We start from the raw sequence: 15,426 nt of genomic DNA on the forward strand, positions 1-15,426 counted from the left end.
TTCTTCCTGAGTGTAGGATAGAAATGGTTCTTTCGCATTGTCAGTCAAATCTCTTTGTGTGCTATAAGCGAAGGGAAACCAAAGTATAAAACTTCCTTGCAATGTAACATAAGAGAAGTGTGTGACATTAAATGAGAAGGAAAGTCTTCTTCCACTTGGGGGCAGGCCCGGACTGGCAATCTGTGGGTTCTGGCAAATGCCAGAGGGGCTGCTGTAAGATGAAATAGACAGTCACTATTTAGTGGACTGGTTGAGGGCTGTTTGGGCCTCTATGTACTTTAAATGGCAGGGCCTATTTTGTGGCTGCACATGCGCAAGTTGAGCGAAAAGCCGAACTCGAACTAAAAAGTCGGCTATTTCGTTCTACTGCGCGTCTGTCCTGGGAAGTTGAAGTGCTCTGTGGTGCTCGCTGGAATAACTCCAGGCCGGTGCACTTTTCTGCTGATAGGAGCACTGGCCTGGGGTTTCAGGTAAGTATATACAATCACTTGGGGGTGCCTAACATTTGGCATCCCCAAGTGGAAGAAGACTTTCCTTCTCCTTTAAACATACATATCTGTAGATAACATGACAATATCACTGATTTCTAAATTGGATATAGATCTGCCTGCAATGTAGCTTGATTAATCAGAAGAGGGTTATAAAAGGGTCTGACAACATCAGTATGTACAAATTCTTAGAAAGCAGAGAAAAAGATTACCTCGTATTTCCCAATTATTTACTATTTAATCCTCATTCATCCGATTAATTACCCTCCAATCAATTACTACTCATCAATTCATGTGTATACTTATGTTTCAAAAAGAAGCTATTGCGGAGTTGGGAAATGTTTGCATGCCAAAACTGCTTAACGGCCATTTTGGAAATGCAGAGTACAGAACTATGGAGGTGGAAAGTGCAAGTAAGATGATGTACTTTGCTGCATGGAACAGAGAAAGAGGGAAAGTGCCTATAACAGATGCAGAATGTTGGAAAGAAGCGTTGCCTTGTCCTTTACAAGGACAAGGGTTTTCATACTCACAATCCTTTGAGGTATAAACATACATGTCAGATAACATCACAGCCATCTTGAGGAAGAACCTTGGGACATCCCTGTGGAGAAAGCATACCAGATTGATAGATGCACCCTCAGGATCTCTGAAAAGTGACCTGGATCCCCACACCCGGCATCAGGGAAATCAGTGCTGTTACAGAAAACTACCATGTCCTGATTTAATGGGTCCCTGTTTTCCCAACTTCACAATGGGTCTCACCAACCTTGGGGCCTAAATCCCAGGCTCCCAGCAACATCTACTCCCTCCTGAAGTGGAAGGAAAAAGAGGAAGATCCACCCTTTGCTCAACACTACACTGAAGTGTGACAGGAAGTGGTCATCAGCCCCTGGACAATGATGCACACACTGGAATTCACTTCTGCACAGCAACTAGAGAATAAGGAATTCCCTACATGTGTTTTATTGTTAAAACAAATAATAGTAATTTTAAAGGAGAGGGGTCTGATTGAATAACTTCTTGTGCTCTGGGTAATGTCTGTGGCTGACAGGAAGATTTGTCTCCCGCTTCGTTCTTCTTAAGTCACCTGAAGTTGCCTCAGGAGGTAACTTCAGATGACTTTGTGATGTGTAGGTTTTACCACCAGTGATTTCAGTTATTGCCAATGGAGAAGCTTTTTCAGAGAGATTTGTTGCCTGCAGTTGTGCATTTCTATTGCGGGCGACAAATCTCCCTGTCAACCACGGCCCTAAGAACCTTGTGTATAATGAAATTAGTCTTTGGTTTCACTGTTCTGACCTCATTGGTTCTATTTATAACAAAACCTATAGCTTTTTATAGCTTCAATTGCTCAGTGCATAAAATTAGTCATCAAAGATAGTCTCTTCTTTTGTAAATTATATTTTGATCCTTCAAAGGCAACAGAAATATATAAACAAGGCCATATTTGAAACTATTTGCACTTTTAACTCATCGGAATGCTGCCGTGACCATAACTACAAACATAATTACAGGCTCAAATACCATATATGGAGACAATTATTGGACCTGCTCTGTAAATCTCAGAAATGACTTGTAGCTCCTCTTTAAAGGAGTCCTCCACCTAAAACCTGTTTCTATAATTAAGTTAATGTAATTCTAAGCTACTTTTCCGAAACACATGAAGTAACTATTTACAATGATTTTAAAGTTATTTGTAAATGTAATTGCAGTCAAAGGCATTGTTTATTTATCACATTCTGTTTGATTGGTCAGACTGTTAAAAAAATGTATCAGGGTAAAGTCTCCTCTAGGTCTCTTAATAGGGTAGCAACCTTTCAGAGTAGAGAAATCTGGGCTGGGGGCAGGTTTGGTGTTGTCAGGGTACGGGTTGGTGACATTTAGTGGGTGGGCTTGTGATGTTTGGTAGGGATATGACAATGCTATTGGTGAGTGGCTGATCGCCACATCATTCATTACAAAATCCTGTCTAAATCTGGAACTGGGCAGGCAACCCTATCTTTATCCAGTGGCTTACACAATTGTTTTAAGAGTCAGAGCAAGGAATGCAAACTTTTTTATATTTGTAATTCATGTATATTGTAAAGTTGCTTTCACTGTACAAAGATTTTTTTGGGTGGTGGACTCCTTTAAATAACTCTTTTGGCATAAAAAGCAGGTCAGTCTTGCACAGCAAAGAGGCCTGTTTTGGCTTTACTATTCCATAACAATATTTTAAATATAATTTTAGTTATGCTTCAAAATAACTTTTTAAATGTTAAACTGAAAAAAGAAAACATGAAGAACTGTTTGGTATTTAGGTGAAAGTGTGTTTTGGGACATACTCTGTTCTGCTGTCACTTACTGAGCTTAGGTACCGACACACAATATACTGAATAAATATAATTTCAATGACACACTATAAGGCTGATATATAATTCAGATAATTGGTATAAGGCAGCTCAAATGTAATTTTCAGTTTTATGACCCCTAAGCTGTTCATCAGCTGCTCAAAGCACTGTCACAGATTCTCCTAGCAAAATCTAAGATGTTAAACTCCTGTGCCAACTTTGAAGGCCTGGATCATTACTCCTATAGAGATGCTGAAACTTTAGGCTGTTTCAAAAAGTTCAGTATATAAAATATGGCATTTCTAATCATTTTCATTTTAAAGGTTTAGTTCTCCTTCAAGCCTCACTGAATCCTGAGATTTCTGCTTTAATGAAATGATATGATAAAATATTATGATGCATATGTGCATGTTCACCTCTCATCTTTCTTTCTACTAAGCTCCATACTATTTATATTTTTATGCTTTTTTGACATGTTTGATTTTTGCTAAATTAAGAAGGTGTTTAGATACTGAAGCATCTAAAACTAAATTTTTGCTTGTTTCATTAAATAAAACAGTAAATATGTTGAAATGATGTGCTGTGATTGCCTTCTGATTTATATAATGTATTTTTTAGCTGTCTGTGAAAACGGCTGCCAGAATGGGGGGCGATGTATTGGACCGAACAGATGTGCCTGTGTTTATGGATTTACTGGACCTCAGTGTGAAAGAGGTAAGGTGATCTTGTCTAGATATTATGTGCTAGTTTTGGCTTATTTTTTGAAGCTCTGGATATGTAGAATTGGCTTTGTGAGCGATAGATGTTAATCTGTGTTTACACAGGAAACAAAAAGCATTTCACAGTAGCGGTAGGTAACCTAGTAATTAGGGATGCACCGAATCCAGGATTCGGTTTGGGATTCGGCCAAGTTTCGGCCTTTTTCAGCAGGATTCGGATTCATCCGAATCCTTCTGCCCTGCCGAACCGAATCTGCATATGCAAATTAGGGTCTGGGAGGGAAATCACATGACTTTTTTCTCCTTCCCACCCCTAATTTGCATATGCAAATTAGCATTCGGTTCAGTATTCGGCCGAGTCACTAAGGATTCAGGGGTTCTACCAAATCCAAAATAGTGGATTCGGTGCATCCCTACTAGTAATGTTATATCCAAGGCTTATCCTGGAGACTTCTCACCATGATGATGGCCTGTAATGGCTGTAATCTTTAGATAAAGTTAAGAAGTATGCATTTCATTGCATGAGGTCTCATTATATAATTTGTTATTTGTTATTCTTTGTGGTTATTAAATTATGCATTTGTTTTGGAGTTCTCTAGTGTGAAATATTGGGGGGTAGTATAATAAAAACCACAAAGTCTTCATCAGATCTAGAAACTAATAGCAACCAATCAAAAGCTTTCGTTTAGACAAATGACCGGTAAAATCTGCTCATTCATTGCTATGGGGCTTTTAATACAGATATAGAGGGCTCATTCACAACCGTGGCTGCCGTGTTCAAAGTGCACTTTTGGGTGAGAGTCGATGCATTTTTTTACCCACAATACAATATACTGTAGTTAAAAGGCAGTCAATTTGATATGTGGTATAATGTCAAGGGTCCAGTCTTATGTGGTATGTTGGGTGACTTTGTTTCCTAGTACATGTCTTTTTTTTAGGGCCTGTGGAGCCCACCTGGTGTCATAACAGCTGTATAAGCAATGAAAGCAATTTTTAGAGCTGTGGAACAGTAAGAATAATGGTTAACTGAAGACTATGTATTAAAACAAACTTATTTTATAACCTCACCATGCTTTGCTGCCTTGAAATAACCATCAGGTTGCTTAGAAACTGCAAAAACTGAAAAACAGCTTTTGGTTTCAAACAGGCATAACATTTCCTGGTCTTAAACCACTGAATTTATGCCTCTGGGGCCTTAGTCGGGGTCATTGAACCTAGATAATAACCCTGACATGTTTATTGCTACACACCTGCTCTGCAGAAAGAGAAAGAGCTTATCTGTTCCCCAAATAAGTAGCTTCTCTTAAAAGTAAAGAGAAATGATAAACACCTGAAAAGAATTCTAAACCAAAGAGTAAATATTTTTTGTAAATGCAATAAAATAAGCAATCTACAGTATATAAGAAAAATTACAGGAGATCCAGCCCCTTAGGGTATGACAATTGCCTTATTTTCTCTCTAACGAGCCCCTGAATAAAAACCAAAACATAGAAAATTGGATTTTGAACCTGCTAAAAGCTTGCTTTCTTTGTTCTGCATTTTGCATGTGTATCTGACAAGCATTGATGCTTTCAAAGAAAAGCTTCTGTCAGTTTCATTTTAACCAGAATAATGGGAGTCTTGCCCAGAAACTCCAGCTTGGTAGAAGAGTAGAACTAGGACAAGAGCCTGGCTTGTCTTTCCTTGTAATTGGCTTGTTGTCACTGGAACTGCTTTAGCAGTAGAAGTCCTTGGTTATGGTTTTAGCAGCGCTAGCTGTTAGAAATGCCTACTTTCTGGCATATCAAAGTTTCTTTTTTATTCTTTCAAGCTCATTTTCACTATTTCCTAGAAATCTTCTTGGATACTGTACCATTCCAGATTGGGGTTAAGCGACAAATATTTGTTTTGTGATTCTACAGGCACTGTGCAACAAATTGCATGGTGTAGACAGTTTTCTGGGGTATGAAATTGGAAATAGCATAATTTTTTTAAGTCAACAGGTATATCAGTTTCTTTTTTTCTGCATATAATTTTCTAGCCTATGGAAATTTTCTGCCTCTCAACAAAACAGGTGCGGTTTAATCTGGTTAGTGACAAAGCTGCCAATAGTGTCAAAGATCACTTCTACAAAGTGCCAGTGCAGTAAATAAATGAATCTTTAATTTAAATACTTCAATAATGCATAGTATTTCCCAGAAATTACCCTCTTTGAAATTAGATGATCAGTCTCCTTGAAGACACAATTCAGGCTGCACTCACAGTTTCACATTACTACACATTATCAATAGCATGGTGCCTTCTCACAAACATTTCCCAGCAATGAAAATATTTCAGGGCAAATTATAGATAACTCTCTATGACTAAAGATTGCAGGAAATTCAGTTTTAAATTGCCATACGGTTTTAAATTGGGCCTCCTGCTCTAGCACACATAGAGAGCAGAAATATACTTTTGATATAATGTTGCAAGCTGTAGTATCTTGCTTAGCTAGATGGCCTTTTGTTGCAACATTGTGAATCAACCCCTTTGCACAACCTCAAATTTTTGTGTATCCCTGAATTTTAAAAATTTTGTAGTCTAGAGCATGTTTTACATAGACCTTTCCCTTAATTTCAACCACATGTATATTTTTCATACAAGTGGCCTTTTATGCTCATTGTATGATGCATTCTGACTGGTTGCTCAGCTATCTGCAGTCTTAGCAGACTAATTTCCTGGCTGGAGACAGAAGGCTGAGCAGTAACTAATGACTGGCAAAGTTACAGTAGCTAGCTAGTTTTCTTTCTCGGAAAATAGAATGGGGTTTAACCCTGTAGTATTTTCTGAATTGAAGCCAATCCTCCAGTTAATAAAAACAAAACTATCCTTTTATTTTTGTTTTAAAGTACAAACAAACGTATACTTCTACATACAATTTAGGTACTGGGATGTTTACTGTATCTAAATCAAAACATTTACAATTGATTAAGGCTTCTGCAGTGATGTTTTATGAAGCAACTACTGACTCAAACAATCATAGTCTATCATGGAGATGACATAGTGTAATACCCGATGACAGTATTGCTTTAAATGACTTGAATATTTTTTTTTTTTTTTTATAAAAGAAGGTTTTGTGATATTTTCATCCACCAAAGATCTGTCTTATATATTTGTCATATTTACCCTGTACTGAATGTTCTGTATGAAGTGTAAAACCCTTTGTCCACTACAAAATGGTGTGAAATAATAAAAAAAATAGCATTTGCACATATACGTATATGTATGTAAATGCTCATACTATTCTAGACCTGCTCATCTTCAGATCCTCATGTCAGTAGTAGAATCATTTTTCCCAGATCTTTGAAGTTGAGTTAAGATGGGATAATAAAATAGAAACCCCAAGACTTTCTTCGTCTCTTTGCTAGTCTGGAAGGAAATCAAAATAAAATTGCCACTGTGCATCTGATAAAATGCATATAATACTTGTAATTATGCCTGAATGCACTGCACTGAAAGTAGTGTTCTGTAAAGTTTCTAACATACTATCCATGATGAGACTAGTTTGCTATTTAATTATAGACAGATGATTAGGTTGCTGATTTTCATTTAATGCATCATCTTCTTCACACTTCCATGTACAGGTTTAGGATCTATTATCTGAAAAAGCAATATAGAGAAAGCTGCAAATTAAGTTGAGACCATCTCCTATAAGTCAATTTTAAGGAAAAAAATATGTTAAAAAATTATTTCTTTCTCTGAATTAAAACAGTACCTACTACTTGATGGTTACCAAGCTTCATAAATCCAAGTTATGGTAAACTACCCTTATCTAAAAAACTCAGGTCACAAGCAAAGTGATGGAAAGTACCCATAGCACATAATGTAACCAATGGACATATTAGTTTAGCTCAAATATTCCTTATTAGATCACATACTAGTAGAAGATGATTTGCAGTAATGATATGAAGGTTATTCCACATTCAAAGCCAGATGTGTTTTCCCTTTGACTACAGTGAAGAGTGACAAGCTGTTTAATTAAGACTATTAGGAAGATCTGGGTGTAGTCTCATGTGTCATAGACAGTCTATTCCTAAATTAAGAATATGGTAGCATGCCCTATAGGATTGGCAGCTGCCTTATCCCATGTAGACCTGTGGCAGTATGTAAATATTATGAGAATGTACCTCTACTTGCTCTAAAGATGGATTTAAGTTTACCGTACTCACTAACGAATTTTATGCCATGCTTCCTTCTGCTTAATCGTTATTGGGAATTACCCAATTGAAAGCTAGAAGCATGTTTGAAGATGCCGATGATCAATTAATTTGTTTTCTGTCTAATTTGCCAACCAGACAAAACACCTGTGAAGAGAATGTATGTACATTCACATATAATTCTATTCAGTGAGTAAAATGTGGCACTACATGTTTTAAACTAAAAAAGGCTTCTCTCCGTTGCATATAATTGCCAGCTCTTGAGGCATACTGTATGTCTGTCCCATGCACTGGTGTTGTGAATGTTAAGAATACAACAGATTTGAATTGAATGTGAACTTTCAAAAGAGAGCATGCCATTTGGTATTTCAGAGGTCACTGACCAATGAGAAGTAAGTGGAGCTAAGAAATTAACGGGATGCAGTTATTCAGCATGGCATGGACAGAAAAACCAGCTTTCATGTAACTGCTTTTGGGCAGCTATGTTATTTGTCTACAATGAGATAAAAATTAACGAACCAGTCAAAGATCAGCTTTTTTAAGTGTTGTCTGTTACTATACATGGCAGCTTATTGTTCATGCAAGCTCATCACAGTGCTACGCAGTATGTTGGCGCTAAATAAATACATGTTGATGATGATCATAGCTACATTACTTTACACCAAAATATGTCATGTTTTATTAGGCTGCTGAAAAGCAGTTAATAGTTGTTGGGGTTACTGATAATTCAATAACAGTTTTCAGCATGGGTTCCTGTTAGATATGAAATGGTATATGAGAACAAGTTTTAAAAAAGAATCTTTAATGCAAGCAACCAGAATGTAGTCAGGAAATCCCCTCCTGTGTTTGCGTACACTTCATATTTAGTCATATTTATGAGCAAAGATTGGCTTTATTTCTAGTATTCCTAGGAAAAAAATATTCCCCCACACCATACAGTAAATTGTAAAGCAATCTTAAATCCAGATTACTGGATTTTGTAACCAGGCCCTTGGCCATTTCTAAATTTCATAATAAATAATAAACCTAGTGCATAAATTAGTTTCTCATTCTTTTTTCATGTTATGTGTCATTACATTTCGTTTGCTACCTGGCTTTTCGAGATGTGAAAACCAGATGAGATAAATTTTTATTTAGAAATAACAATATTTGGCAAATGATGACTCTCTTATGAGCTTTTGTCATATTTATAAGGTTAACTGCTTTCACCCAATGCAATATCAATTTAAGCTTTGTAATAGACATTCTGTACTACTACAGCGTGTATGCAATACAGATTTATGCTGAATTGAGGATAAATATAAAACTTCATATACCTGTTCTGTGTACTATAAAGTGGCTTAGAGTGGAAAAAAGTGGCTTAGAGTGGAAGAAAGAGATTTCTTGGGAGAGGTGGTTATTTTTTACTTAAATACTCTGTAAAATTGAAAATAAAACATTTCAATTGTGCTTGAAAACAATAAGTTATTTTGCGCAGTGCAATATTTGGGAGACTTTTTTTTCTAATGTTCTAAAATATTTTACTGACATTAGGACTGCCTTTACTTTATCCTAGGCTTTAGGGTTGGATTTCTTTTTTTAACAAAGTTTTTTTTTAATTTCAATACAGTACATTAACATGGACGAAATACAAGTTTACACAGTATATTCTTGTAACACAGTCAGTATTTCAATTTGTGATCAGTTTACATAAACCTATTACAGCTTTATACCATGCTTGTACCATTATTCTTTTTATGTTCTACCTTAATTACTCTGCTAATAGATTTTCAATAAACCTACCTGAACTTAACTTTTGCAAAATTGTGTTTGTATTGCACTCTACCTACAGTGGGGAAAGGTTTGAGTAGGGTATGTTTACTCTCCCTCCTTGTTTAGCCTATCCTTGGAATCATTAGGGTTGTTGCCTTTGTTTTAATTATGACCATCATGTGTGTCTATCCATGGGGACTATATTTTCTCAGACTTTGCCTGGCATCCCCTTCTAGGGTTGGATTTCTAGTTTATAGAATTAGATTCAGAGCCATAGTGAATAAACAGCTTATGGATAATAGATTCCATTTCTGTACTGTACGTTTTTTCACAATGTGCACACTTATAGGCCATTAAATGCTAATTTCAAAGTAGGAAAATACAAATTGAGAAATGTATGACTGGAAAGTGTTGAAGTGCTTCCTCTGCAGAATATTATATTAGCAGTACATTGGAAATAAATGAAATGTTTCTGGAAACAGCAGAGTTTCCAACCAGAAATCCCTTAAAGGGCCTCTAAAGATTTCCTTACCAAATTCAAAACAAATACAAATACATCACTCAGATGAAAAAACTACTCAGTAAAAATCATCAATGTCATCTAGGTTTATAAAATAGTTATTTGTTGTTTCAGTTTTATTACATGTGTTAAGCTTGATTGTAGAGGCATTGAACTATAGAAATTCACATCATACAGATCTGCAGACTGATCTGGATTCAAACTGAAGTTTGATAGAAAAGGAATGTGAGCCAGACTGATCAATCACTGGTGATGAGAAACATAGATGCCAGTTCATGATCTAAGAAGCACATTGTAGCCAGAAGCCCTGTCAGAGAGATCTGTATCAAAACAGAGCTAAGTTGGGTCTTCAACATGTTAAACCTATTAAAGAATATGATTGTCATTCAAGCTGTATTTGTATCAGCACAGCACAGATTTGTATAACATTAATTTCATGAACTGTGTTTTATTAATAATCTTTCATGACATGCTGAAACTTAATCCAAATAGAAACACATTTCTGGGAAATGTGTTCGTAATTGTTTATCACAGACAGAGTATTTTATTTATAACATTTAAAATTTTTAATTATTGGAAGGGGTTATTTACTGTATGGGCAGTCTCAGGTATAACATCTTTAACTGAGGACAATGTTGTTTAGGGGTGTTCGGTTCCCCAACCAGTATTATTACATATGATCCTGTAATAGCTTACCGCGGTGGTCTAGTGGAAGGGGGTCGGCAGGGACGCCTGCTGCCCCCTCGGCGGGGATGCCTGCCGAGAGGTATGTCCTCTTCCTTGCCGGTTCTTAGGGCGCGCCTCTGCTCCCTTTATAGGCGCATTCGCACTGGCGTGCTTACGTCAGCGCGCAATGGCGTGGAATTCAAAATGTTTAAAAGGCGCATTTGGGCTTTAGATCATTGCCCGTTATAGGATCATTCTTTGTGAGTTCCTGGTGCTCTGTACTTGTATTCCTGTCTGTTTTCTGATATCTGACTCCTGTTTTTGACCCCTGCCTGCCTGACTAATCTATAATAATGACAGAGAAAACAAGAGTGAAATAACACTTTGTGCTCTCTAAGTCCAGACACATTAACCACCTCAGTCTTGTTAGGAACAATTTGGTGACCTAGGGAGGATGGGGGACTCTGGCCCATTGCCCATTTAGTAATAAGAAATATAATAATAAGTCTGTTTAATATCCAGGTGTCCTATATTCCAATATTCCAATGTGTATTCCATATGGTTATCCAACTGGTATTGTAGTTCTTTTCTGTGTATTTTCTTTAATTTTACAAATCAAAATTGTTTGTGTAGTTCATGTGTGGCCCCAGACAATTTTTCTTTTTCCAATGTGGCCCAGAGAAGCCAAAATGTTGGACACCCCTGAGCTAGAGCAATGTATACATCTAAGTTATCCATTATGAATCTCATGATGTTATCAAATAGGAATACAGACAGAATAGTAACGATTGCTAGTGTTTGCAAAATGTAAAAGCTGAGTTTATTGTCGCATTATATTTTTTTACACTCTGGATTTAAGTTTTTGAGTAATTTGTGTGATGGGGAGTGATTAGGTTTCATCAACTTAAAGCTATTGGATTTCTGACTGAGATTGATGCTTGGGAAAAAGTGATTTTAGAGATCTATTGAAATACTTCCAGAAAGTACTTATAACTGGACAAGTCCACCATATGTGCCACATATCTGCTTTACTGGCACTCTTTCTACAACATTTATCAAAATCATTTGTGAACATTGTATTCAATCCAGATGAAACATAGTACCAGACATACAGTATCAATCTAGAAGTTTTGAAGTATGTAGCAGTGTGAAGTGATTTCTGTAGCCATTAAATGTCTTAGTCCATTGCTAGTCTGCTGAAACTTTTTTAAAGAACAGGTCCCTTTGTAAGTTCTAAAGAGATTCAAAAGGGAGACAGTTTTTATTACCATTTGCTAGGTGCAAAGCCACAGCTTGGTCATATTACTACCTTTGAATAGGTTTCTAAGAATGGGATTTCCAAGCCACCCATGTTTTTAATCTTCTATGTTTTTGATCTCTGTTTATTCATGGATTCTAGTAGTCCAGCCTGATCCATGACTTGGGTGCAGACTGTGACTATTTCTGTCTACCCTGATCTTTGGCTTGAATACTGATTATACATTTTGCTCAATACTTTGTTCCTTTAAGGCCACCTTTGTTGTCTGTAGCAAGTTGTATCATAGGAAGACCCTGCAGAAAACATATGGCCTGCCAAGAAAAAGTTTGAACACAGGTTCTTGCAAAACTCTCCATTTATTCGAGAGGCAATAGACCGCAGCAGAGGTAGCATGATCCTAGTTCTAGCCTTGCTAGTGTATTCCATGTAGGAAGACTCATACTCTGTTATGGAATTCACTATGAAGGAGAAGAGACAATGAATAGAGAAGTTTCACTTCTTTTCTCGTTAACTTTCTACTTTAATTTGTGTCAGAAGTCTTCCTAATCATGGTAATAAATAAGCCAGCAATGTTTACTAATGTGGCCCTGGTAAAAAAAACTAACACCAATGGACTGATTTATTTTATTTTATTATTTTAATACTTTCAAAATGAATATAGCACATCTTCTGAATACAATACTGCTTTTCTAAATTATCTGAATGATCAAATTACATTGTTTGGGTTGCAAACTTATATTAGGCTTATATTAGAATTTTAAATGTACCTGCAGCTAGCCTGGTTTTCAGTAACTGATGCCCATCGAACTGTTGTGCATTTTGGTTTCTTTTACTCACTGTAGCCCAGGGTCAGATGTTTTTTTAGCTTCATGCCATGATCATTTCAAATAGACAAGATCCATGCCCTGAATGCACTTTGACTCATAAAAAATAAAACCCATTTTAATAGTGATATCCTAATAACATCATACATTAAAGTACTTAGGTCAGTATAACATATCACATGGGCAGTTGCTAGGTCAGCTCATACAACATCTTATATGAGATTTGTGTGTGGATATTTGTACCATACCTCATGATTACTCTTATGCTCTTTCATACCAAACTCTACAGTTATGCAACTTCAGTCTTAGGGATGTATTCTGAATACTGGTTAACATTTGGTGTTTTCCCTAAATCTTTATTACCATATGTATTATTCCCAGATGTAGATTACGTGTTTTTGAACTTTCATGTGACAGTGGATATCATCTGTTGGTATATTTTTTGTGTTTAATGCAATGTATTTGATCACTAACAGATAACAGCCTGTTATCTCTATTCTTTAAGCAGTCCACTGTAAATATTTTATTTCAATCTGATGTTACAATGCATTCTTCACATTCTCCTTATGAAGTCTGCATAACTCCAAATACAGATGGGCTCAAATTGTTCTTTTTAGTTCAATCAAGAGTAATTGTTACCTTCTTCAAGAATATCAGATTGATATAATGTAATTTTCTTAAGATACTTTACTAAGGCTAAGCCATGCTAAAAACATTGAACCATCTTTATCAGCATAGATTTTTTTTCCAATCCAATTTAATTAACATTTTAAACTGGTGACCATTTATATCTTTGAAATGGGTAGCACCGATTCACTTAGAGGCATTGTTCAAGTTGTGACTAAGAGAAAAGCATACTATTTCAAGTTTTATACAGGTACTGCAAGCACTCACGGCATATCTTACTATAAAGATGTGCATTTGTCCATCTGTTTGTTTGGGTGTTCTTTATGTGTTTGGATACAGTGTGACGGAATGAAATGAGAAGGACCTTTCTTTCATACAGAAGGATGTTAACGGGTATTTATTTTTGTACACCATTACATAGTATTGAAAAACTACTCAGCAATTCCTTTGTGGGAAAGGAGAAAACAAGGTACCTGCTTTCTTAAAAGAAAAAAATACTATAGTCTTATCAGAAAGATGTTACATCAACATTTCAGTCCTCATGGGGGTCTTTGTCAAGGCAAAACATCCAGAGTGCCACAGTTAAGCAATTTTTTGCTGGCACCAGGGCATATATTCTTCTTTAAAATGTATATATATTGCAAAACAGCAATAAAATGGGTAAAATGCATTACATTAATTGAATTTGCCCATCTTGATTCTGATGTTTTGTGCTCTTACTGTTTCATGCGTTCCATAGCAGTAAATGTAAAAAAAAAATATTTATTAATGGAATAAATATTAACAAAATAATAAAAGCTGGTGTTTTCATTGTCCCAGTGGAGGTATTAAAACAGCAGCCATGTCTGTTTAAGATCAGTTATATGATATATATATATATATATATATCTTATTCTTATTTTACTTACAAAGAAATCATGAAAGTTAAAACATATACCAGACTCCAAAATAGGACTAGTGAGAAAATAACAGACAACTATCCAGACCACAATTCTCCTATTTATTAAAGGGTAAAAGAAGCAGTTCTTTACAAAGCTTTAGTCAATTCCTGTTATAAAATGCACCTCTCTCCAGCATTCCATTCCAGCACTAGCATTCCAGAATGGAACAAATATAAACACCTAATGGAAATTATTTGTGTTTCAAAGTCATTTAAAATTGATCCTTTTAATGTGTTTCAGTCCAAATTACTATATTATTTTCCATTTAAATGGAAGAACGTATATTTTAAACATAATAACTTTGCTTAAACCCAAATGACAGATCTTCTATATAATGCAAAGAGATAGTTTGGGGCAGATTTCTGAAAATGTTTACCACAGAAAAACTCAACCACTTTTTATTATTTCCTATGGGATTTTTAGAAGTGTATTAATCATATGGTGAGCTCTAACTTTCACCCTTTTATAAATACACTACTAAAGATCCCATAGGATAACATTTTGCTAAATTAATGTCTCACCTGTAATTACATAACATCTTAAGTGCCAAAAATTGAACCATTTGTTATGGCTGAACAATATTAAAACAATGATGTCATAAACCAAACTGCATTAGGAATACTGAAAAGATTCAAATACAAATATGTACCTTGCTAGCTTGACAAATAGATATTAGTTTTGTAGACAGTTTTAAAGCAAGTAATGACACACTTTAGGGGGTTATTTATTAATAATTCTAATTATTCCTGGTTTTTAGTTTATTAAAGCCTGATGGTCTTAAAAGTCTGACTCCAAAAATCCGGCATCTCAAACCTCTCAAGGTCCTGTATAAGTCAATGGGGAAGGTCCAGGCCCGGACTGGCAATCTATGGGTTCTGGCAAATGCCAGAGGGGCTGCTATAAGGTGCAATAGAAAGTCAGTATTTAGTGGGCTGGTGGGGGCTGTTTGGGCCTCTATGTGGGCTGATTGGGCTTCTGAGTACCTGAAATGACAGGGCCTATTTTAATTCTCAGTCCGGACCTGGGAAGGTCCCAGTGTCTGCGCTGCTGTCCGTAATGTTATCCAATAATTTCAGTAGTAGTATACGAAAAATTTGTACTTTTCGGGAAGTTATCGGATTTT

The 15,426-nt window shown here is 36.0% G+C and overlaps 1 protein-coding gene across 1 annotated transcript in view; it reads left to right on the forward strand.

The window, feature by feature from the left end:
- Positions 1 to 15,426, forward strand: part of fbn2.L (fibrillin 2 (congenital contractural arachnodactyly) L homeolog) — a 142,749-nt gene that overhangs the window by 23,787 nt on the left and 103,536 nt on the right. Inside the window, exon 5 of the mRNA XM_018264131.2 lies at positions 3,440 to 3,535. Coding sequence (XP_018119620.1) covers positions 3,440 to 3,535 — 96 coding nt within the window. The remainder of the gene's footprint in view (positions 1 to 3,439; positions 3,536 to 15,426) is intronic.

The sequence above is a fragment of the Xenopus laevis genome, chromosome 1L (assembly GCF_017654675.1).
Source record: "Xenopus laevis strain J_2021 chromosome 1L, Xenopus_laevis_v10.1, whole genome shotgun sequence".
In the NCBI taxonomy this organism is placed as follows: Eukaryota; Metazoa; Chordata; class Amphibia; order Anura; family Pipidae; genus Xenopus; species Xenopus laevis.